The 9,417-nt window shown below is 43.1% G+C and overlaps 1 protein-coding gene across 2 annotated transcripts in view; it reads right to left on the bottom strand.

Moving 5' to 3' along the window:
• Positions 1–1,650: 1,650 nt before the first annotated feature.
• The window catches only part of Deptor (DEP domain containing MTOR interacting protein), a 103,712-nt gene continuing 95,945 nt past the window's right edge, over positions 1,651–9,417 (bottom strand). The window contains exon 9 of one of the 2 annotated variants that reach the window (XM_090339323.1): positions 1,651–2,332. In XM_090339323.1, the coding sequence (XP_090195449.1) occupies positions 2,204–2,332 (129 nt within the window). In that variant the 3' untranslated portion in view covers positions 1,651–2,203. Of the gene's footprint in view, positions 2,333–3,681; positions 3,744–9,417 lie in introns of those variants that run through there. The other variant, XM_090339324.1, reaches the window with a different exon arrangement.

The following is a 9,417-nucleotide window of genomic DNA, read 5'->3' as shown; positions in this document are numbered from 1 at the left end:
AGCTCAAGTTAATGGGCAGACAAAAGATGGCATTTTCAAAGGCATTCCTTCTTCTTACGTCAGTAAATGAACACACAAGGACAGAAAACAACTAAGACTCATCTTTTAAAGAAGTTACAAAAAATGTTTTCAAAACCAAGTGGTAAGGCCTCCAACTTTCTAGTTGCCTAGTCTTGGGAAAATGACCTGTTTGTGAGTTTCCTCATTAGTCAAATCAAGGCAATGATGGAACTGATCTCACAGCCCCCTAAGGACCAGCGACCAAAAGTCCTAGTGCAGCACTTGGAACAGAATGAACTCTAGATATCAAGTCCCTGAATGGAGAGACAGGCATCCGGGACTTTAACATTAAACAAACTTGTGTATTAATTCAGGCTTCAGCACATGATAGTTCTTGCAGTTGCTTGAACTTGGAAAACATTTTTAATCTTGCTCAGGCTTAGTTTTTGCATATGGAATATGAGACGAATAAAATCTACTTTGAAAGATTGTGGTGAACATTCACTTTTAGGAGATCATACACATTAAATGACATAGCAGTGCCAGGCACACAGTATAAACATGCACAATCACAGGAGGGGATGGTCTTTCTCAAATATAGACTGGCAATATGAATGGCAGTTACTCAATAGAACTTCAAAACACTGTTCTCTGACTAAAGCTACCAAAGTTGGGAGTATTTTATATAAAAGCCTTAGCATGGTACCAGTACCAAGATATTATAATAACCTATGGAAGAAAATGACTGAGGTACAACACTCGTGTTTTATTTCATTAATACAGAATATGAAAGTAATTTCCTTGTTCAAAATTCATTATATGAAATGCAAAAGTATTTCAGACTACCTAATTTGGCACTTTGAGGAATTTCCTCTATACACCAAGAACTCAGTACATTCTTCTAACTCCCTGACCCCCAAAAGAAAACCCTCAACAAGACAAAACAAAACCCTAAATAGGCATATATATGAATGGGATGAAAATTACGAAAGAAAGTGGTAATTTCTGTGAAAAATCATCTCCCTAAACAAGCAGCAAATCATGTCCTTAACATGTTCCATTAGAAAGCTTGTAAAAAGTCAAACTAAGAAGACAATTGAAGAACTTAAGTTTTATCACACATAGGCCAAATTCTAGATACTTTCTTTTCAAGTAAACACTTTTAAAGTAAAATCTTACCAGAAGGTTTGATTTTGTATTTTATCTGTGTGAATACAAAGCTTCTCTTCTTTTACATTCAATATATTCAGAATGAATTCTAGAAAGCTGATTTATAGACAACGCTGATTTGTATACAAAATGACTCAGGCTCAGAAAGAGAAAACAGGGACAATTATACACAATTTCTCCATTGTCTTTCCTTATCTACCTCCACCCACAGCATTAACAGTTTGATTTGGATTTTTGTTTTTTTATCTGATGTCAGAACTGAAGCATATTAAGTTAACACTAAAGGAGAGGATTAAGAAAAAGCCACTTCTTGATAGCTTTAAAGCACATGAGTACTTTAGATCTCACATTCTACAAACATTGGTTAGCAGACTATATTCCTATATATATTCGTATATATATGAATATTCATATTCACATATAGATTTATATTTTCATTTGAAGAGAAATAGGTACACCTACTTTCTAAGCCCATACTACTTTAAGTGAAAGTAAAAATTTTATTTTGAGCTGTGGTCTCCTATGTTGCCTACACTGGCCTCAGACACCTGGATTCAAGCAATCCTCCTGCCCTCAGCCTTTTAACTAGCTGAGATAATACCACTGGGCCCAGCTAGAAAAGTAGAATAATTTTAGAGTCTGTCTCAACTACTTTGCATGACTCCCCAGAAAGTAGATTTCAATAATGTTGCTCTTCTGGTTAGAGAAGCATCTCCACAACTTTGTGCAAATGAACGTGAAAACAAAAGATGAGGACTACAACTAGAAATGGAAATATAGTAAGGCAATTCCATCATGTAGGAAAATTCTGCTTCCTATTGCTTTCCTACAATGACTTTTTTTTTGAAGTTGTGTTACCCGAGTCTTCCACATACAAACAGTGTATGGAACTTAAGATGTGTGGGGAGGGGGAAAGAGCCAGGTATCCAGAGCTGTCCATGTACAGGAAAGCCTGTCCTTGCATTGCTGGTTCTGGGATATGTCATTATGGGCCTGGGAGGGGAGGGAGGGGAGCGGACAGAGGTCTCGCTGCTCAGCACTCCAGCTCTTCCATGACTTCCATCACAATTGTCCGTGGACCAGTCAGGATCAGATTGCTCACGGTCCGGTAATCTACATGCAGCACATTGAGTCCATTGACGGAGACAACAAACTGACAGACCTACAGGAATGACAGAAAGAATGAACATCATTATCACTGTGCGTTTTTCACAGCAACAATACTGTTGAGCCATATCAAGTAGTTTGTGGTGGTGGTTCGGTGTGTGTGTGTGTGTGTGTGTGTGTGTGTGTGTGTGTATGTGTGTGTGTTTATGCCAGTAGTGGAGTTTGAACTCAGGACCTTCAACTCTTATTTGGCTTTGTTTTTTCCGTCTCAAAGCTGGTGATCTACCACTTCAGCCACATCTGTACTTCCAGCTTAATTTTAATTAATTAATTAATTTTTACTGGTTAACTGGAGCTAAGATTCTCACAAGTCAGGGTGCTACTGGCTCATACTTGCAATCCTAACTACTCTAGGAGGCTGAGATTTGAAGGTCATGGTTCAAAGCCAGTCTAAGCAGGAAAGTTCATGAGACTCTTATGTCAAATTAACCAGCAAGAAACTGGAAATGGTGCTGTGGCTCAAAAAGTGCTTCCTTGAGCAGAAGGCTTAAGCACAGACAGTGCCCAGACCTGAACTTGGGACCAACAAAGAAAATTCTCACAAAATTTTCTGCCTAGGTTGGCAGAAAATTGAGGAGAGTCTTATCACCAATTAACCAGCAAAAACCCAGAAGTGAAAGTATTACTCAAGTGATAGAGTGCCAGGTAAGGAACAGCACCCAGACACTGAGTAGAGTGACAGGTAAGTGGTAGAGTGAACAGGTAAGAGAAGGTATCCAGACACTGAGTTCAAGGTGCATGCATGCATGCGCGCGTGCGCACACACACACACACACCACCACCACCACCAACTGAGATAGCAATAACAAAAAAATCCCCACAGAGAACCATGGCCTTCAGGGTCAAATGGAAATCAGATCTGAAAGCAAGCAAACAAATAAGGATATTCACTTGCTGTTGTTTTAAACCACTGTCTCCTCCACTCCCAGCCTACATACAGAACAACATCACCTCCATATACAAGATTCTTTTCCATTTCCACAAATCTGTCCCCATAGATTCTGGGCACATTTTGTTCAAAATCAGCAGTCTCAGGCATGGTGGAGGTCACAGTCACAATGGAGGTCACGCTGGCAGATTAGAATCCATCTCAAAGTGGGTCACCGTAATTTACAGGATGATTTAGCACTAATTTAACAGAGGCATTACCCTGTGCTTTGCTTTTCTTCTTTTTCTTTCTTTCTTTTTTTTTTTCATTGCTGGAGCAGATCTGGAGCCAAACAATGATAGAAATTTTACCTCCTCCTACCCAGAGTTGGATGTGCGATCTGGGTTCTTCTTTTCCTTCACAGGGCAACTTTTGGTCACCAGGAGTCCCAGACAGCCCTGTAGAGGCTCCCATACCTTTATTGTACCTGTGTCTTGTCTTTCTCACATAGTTTCTTTCAATGATCAACATTCAAAACCTAGGAAATTTTCACATAAAATCCAGATTCTAGATCCTTTGGAACAACAGGAAGACCTCAACAAATCTGGATGGCCACACAGATCTGGCCTGGTAGAGGTGGCCTGGTAGAGGTGCCCTCTCTATTTCTTAGCCCTGTCTACTTCCTGCCTTCCTTATTTTTAACTGGTGGGCACTGGTGTTCGTACTCCCTTGTTGAGGACAAGGTGCCTTCAAGAACAGAACGAAGTCAGGTGCTAGTAGCTCACACATGTAATCTTAGTGATTGAGAAGACTGAGATCTGAGGATCATAGCCAGTACAGTCAGAAAAGTCCATGAGACTCATCTTCAATTAACCATCAAAAAGCCAGAAGTGGAGCTGTGTCTCAAGTGTGGCTTTGGGTTGAAAAAGCACAGGGACAGTACCCAGGCCCTGAGGTCAAGCCTTAGGACCAGCATGGATGCATGCATATGCACACACGCGCGCGCGCACACACACACACACACACACACACACACACACACACACACACTGAAAGGAACATCTAATAATGGCAGATAAAAATGAAATTTGGTATACACAATGGAATACTATACAGTATTAAAATGGATCTAACCACAGGAACAAGCCTTAAAAATATTATGGTAAGTGAAAAATCCAGTCAGGATGGGTTATGTATTTGAAAAGCAGAGTGTTCAAATAAGCCAGTCTACTGAGACAGAACATTCCTGGTGGCCTGGGGTTACTTTTGGGAATGATAATAATGTTCTAAAATTGTGCTAGTGGTTGTATAATTGTAAATATGTATAGTTTACATGGGTGAATTGTATCTCAATAAAACATTTGGAAGGAAGGAATGAAGAGAAGGAGGGAGGAAGGGAAGAAGGAGAGAAGGAGGGAGGGAAGAAGCAAACAAAACTGAAGGAAGAGGAGCCAGAGGGTAGAGTACAGAGATCTCTGTAGGCTGTGGAGAGGCTTCAGGCTGAAAGAGGTTGGGGGGTGGGGGGGTGGTGTGCCTCCTGCATGCAGGAATCCCACAGGGCAGTGTCTTGCATGGCAAAGGCCTTGCACTTGGGAGGAAGTGCATCCTGGAGCTCTGTTTAAGATCGCTGCCCAGGTGCTCAGAGTTCAACTTCCTGTGACTCCACAAATACGAATATGTACCTGCAAATTCCACGGCTGGCAGAAAATAGTGAGGAACAAGTGGTTTTAAGACTGTCTGATGACAGCTGGTGGTGGCTCATGCCTGTAATCCTAGCACCTCAGGAAGCTAAGATCTGAGGATTGTGTTCAATGCCAGCATAGGCAGGAGAGTGTGTGGGACAATTATCTACAATTAACACCAGAAAACTGGAAGTGGCACTGTGGCCGAAAGTGGAAGAGCCCCAGCCTTGAGCTGAAGAGCTCAGGGACAACACCCAAGCTCAGAATTCAAGCCCCATGACTGGCACACACACACAAAAATTTCAAATATTTACAGGATGTGATGGAGCATGCCTGTAATCTCCACTACTTGAGAGAACCGAGTTCACAGCCAGACTGGGCTACCTAGCACAGCCTTGCCTGGAGAAAACAAAAGTCACCCCCCACAAACAAAAACAAACAAGCAGGCAAACAAAGTAGGATGCTGTCCTTAGTCTCTTCCAGTTTCAGAATAAGGTGTTTATTCAATTAAGATTGGGTTGCTTTTTTTTTTTTGTCTGTGCAAATTAACATCTTCCACAATATGTAAGCTTAGACATTTATTTCAAATCTCTTCCAGAAAAACAAGAAAGAAACAAACAAAAAACCCAGAAGCCATTTCTCAGGCGTCTCAGGTAGTATTTTCAAAGCCAGGCAGGGAACAAAGATGTCATTCCTCCCTAAGTGGTCTCAACAACTGCTGCAGTTCCAGGCTCACTGACAACATGGCCCAGAGCTGCAGGTAGGTAAGACTGACTGAGCAAGCATTCGGTTAGAAGGGGCTTTCAATTCCACATGTTTTACAATTCCACATGTATTATAAATACCCACAGGAAGCACAGCCTGGGAAAAATCACTTCCTCTCTATACTACAGCGCACTCTGATGAGGATACAGACACACAGAATGTGTTTCTTTTTGGGCCCACTTTAGGAACACATTTCTGCTAAGCTTGAGTTCAGGAAGCCTTGTCGCGAAAGACCAGCAGAGACCATCACCAATGGAAAAGCAAGGGAGTCTTTATTGCAAGCTCGAGCTTGGGTCTCCCATGTACGCGGCTGCAACTGGTGACGCTGAGAGGCCCTGAGCCCAGGGGTACAGCATCTTTTATACATTTTTGGGGGGAAGCAGGGGCTGAACACACATCATGGTACCTTGTACCAAATCACTACATACCGCGGGAAAATCATAAAACAACTCTATAGTATGATTGGTAAGCTACCAAGTGGGAAAGGATCAGAAACAAATTATTGGTTAGGTCCGAGGGTTGACGTACTTTGAACTGGTTGGGTGACAGCACTAGGGTGACTCAAGAGGATGCGTGCTAAACTTCAGGGTTTGTGGTCTAGATAGTGATTACCAGACTCCAGGAGGGGCTGTTCTGGTATTATAGAGATAAGCACCATCTGTGGTTCTGGGAATTGTTCTGCACTAGACTTTTTCCAGGCATCAGGGCAGAAGTGGGTCAGGGGTCACAGCACAACATAGAGTCTCAGCAATAAGACAGTGAAGTGGGTTACAGAAGCAGAACTAGCAGTTAGTTAGTGACTACAGAATGGTGGTTACAATTTTTAGTTTCTCAATCTCCCCTTACTTGGGTTGGGGATTTTGATTCCATCTACCCTTGATAACGCGAACTCAAGTAAGGTGGTGATGTTTTTCTTCTAATTATAAAGATCTTTTTTTTTTCTTTCTTTGTTGGTCATGGCGCTTGAACTCTGGGCCTGGGTACTGTGTCCCTGAGCTCTTTCGCTCCAGCCTTTGAGCTTCAAGTCCACTCCTGGTTTTCTGGTGGTTAATTGAATGCAAGAGTCTCTCGGCCTTTTGTGGCAAGGTTGGTTTGAATCTCAGCTTCCTGAATAGCTAAGATTACAGGCGTGAGCCCCCGGCCCCTGGCTGGCGTTCTTGGATATGTCTTTTACTGAAGATCAGATGGTGTCTGGAAGCTGGTAGTGGCTCATGCCACCAGCATGAGGATTGGGGTTTGAAGCCATCCTGCCCAGGCACCAATAAACTACTCAGAGAAAGCCAGAAGTGGCACTGCCACCCAAGTGGTAGAGAGTTAGCAATGAACACAAAGAGGCCCAGGGACTGTGCCCAAGCCTTGAGTTCAAGGACAGGCAAAAGGAAAAACAGCAGATGGTGAGTTTCATTTCTGTGATTCTTTGAGAATGGATCCATCATGAGCTTGGAGAACTACGATGTAATTCATGTCCCCAAGGAAGACGTGCTTGGAGAGAGGTGCGCGGAGCACTTCTCATTCCTTATGAGGAGGAACAAAAGCTGCACACAACAGTGTACCTAGGGTAAGAAAGGTTTGCAGGGGCCGGGAGTTTGGCCTAGTGGTTAAAGTGCTTGCCTAGCATGCACGAAGACCCGGGTTCGATTCCTCGGTACCACATACATAGAAAAAAGCCAGAAGTGGTGCTGAGGCTCAAGTGGTAGAGCTCTAGCCTTGAGAAAGTCCAAGGACAGTGCTCAGGCCCTGAGCTCAAGCCCAGGACTGGCAAAAAAAAAAAAAAAAGAAAGGTTTGCAGGTGGTGGAGCAAAATCCTAACAACCAAAGTTGGCCTTGAACATTACCAGGAAGAGAAAGGCAGGACTCAACACAGTTAGGGGGGTGAGCAGGTGAGGGTAAGTATCTAGGCGGGCAGATCCCCAGGCTTCCTCCTGATAGGAAGCCAAATCAACCAGACAATCTTGCCTCTAATTCCTCTCCTGTGCCTTGGCAGATGAATTGGTAACCCTCTGGACAGACCAAGTGCCCATGGGATTATGAAACTATACATCTGCTCTTACATGGCTGAAGTCCTACCACATATGAAGAGAAGGGGGAGACACAGAAAGAGAGGAGGGGAGAGAGAAAAACAAGAGGAGAAAGGGACAGAGAAAAAGAGGGGAAAAGGGAGAAAGAGATAGGAAGAGAAGGAAAGAGATACAGAGAGAGGAGAGGGGGAAGAAAGAGGAGAGAGTGGGAAAGAGAAGAAGAGGGCCAGGAGCATAGCCTAGTGGTAGAGTGCTTGCCCTCGCATGCACGAAGTCCTGGGTTCGATTCCTTGGTTCCATATACACAGAAAAAGTTGGAAGTGGCATTGTGGCTCAAGTGGTAGAGCACTAGCCTTGAGCAAAAAGTGTTCAAAGATAGTGCTCAGGCCCTGATTTCAAGCCCCAGTACTGGGGGGAGGAGGGGAGGGAGAGGGAGAGGGATAGGGAGAGGGAGAGGGAGAGGGACAGGGAGAGGGAGAGAGAGAAGCAGAAAGCATTCAGTGAGACCTAATTCTAGAGACAAAAAGAAGCAGAAGAAGAAAGGTAAGAGAGAAACAGATGGGAGAAAAAATAATCAGAAGGAGTTAGTAAGGTATAGCAGCCAAATTAAATATTTAACCAATACAGAAAGCAGAAACAAGATGACTACAATTTGAAATTAAACAGAACACTCAGATACAGTCTAGGAATTATCCTGTCAAGTATCCAGCCCCTCTGAAGTATGCCTTATGCCAGGAAATGCACCAATTAATAAGAAAATCTCATTAAACTAGGGAGCCAGTTGCGTGGAAGTGCCAGCTGTCTTCAGTCAGATCAAGGTAAACAGCTATTTTCAAGAGAAGGGAATTTCTGGCTTACACGCTATATAAGACCCAGAAAATTATTTGATACGTGATGGAACAGACACCTACGCCTTTCACTGGATGCCCTTGGCTGGTCTTCTTCTTCTTTTTTTTTTTTTTTTGCCAGTCCTGGGCTTGAGCTCAGGGCCTGAGCACTATTCTTGGACTTTCTCAAGGCTAGAACTCTACCACTTGAGCCTCAGCACCATTTCTGGCTTTTTTCTATGTATGTGGTACCGAGGAATTGAACCCGGGTCTTTGTGCATGCTAGGCAAGCTCTCTACCACTAGGCCAAACTCCCAGCCCTGGTCTTCTTATATTGATCCTTTTGTATGGCCCTTGAATAATGCTATAAACATCCACGTGACCCTTAGCAGAGTAGAAATGTTCATTTCCTTTTAAAGTAGAACCCAAGTATAAAGGATGGGCGCTGGTGGCTCACGCCTGTAATTTTAGCTACTCAGGAGGTTGAGATATGTGGATCACGGTTCAAAGACAGCTCAGGCACGAAAGTCTATGAGACTTATCTCCAATAACCAGCAGACAACTGGAAGTGGTGCTGTGGCTCAAGTGGTAGAGGGCTCGTGTCTGTAATCCTAGCTAGTCAGGAAGCTGGTATGTAGCAGACTCATCTGCAACTAACCAGATGTGGCTCAAGTGGTAAGGTATCAGCTGTGAGTGAAAAAGCCAAGCAACAGTGGGAGGTCCTGTGTTCAAGTCCTAGTACCAGCATAAATACAAGAAAACAAAACAACAACAACAACAAAGAAAGTAAAGGTTGGAATTTTGAGTTCAGAAAGAAAAAATATTCTAATACATTTTGATTATTCCTATTATTGGACTGTGGTGCAACTGCACCTGGCTTTCAGAATATTAGAGATTGTGACCATCATGCTGTATACATT

Source organism: Megascapheus bottae, chromosome 9 (genome assembly GCF_031878675.1).
Source record: "Megascapheus bottae isolate mThoBot1 chromosome 9, mThoBot2.hap1, whole genome shotgun sequence".
Classification (NCBI taxonomy): Eukaryota; Metazoa; Chordata; class Mammalia; order Rodentia; family Geomyidae; genus Megascapheus; species Megascapheus bottae.
The sequence above is the reverse complement of the archived record's forward strand: the minus strand, read 5'-3'. Positions and strand labels throughout refer to the sequence as shown.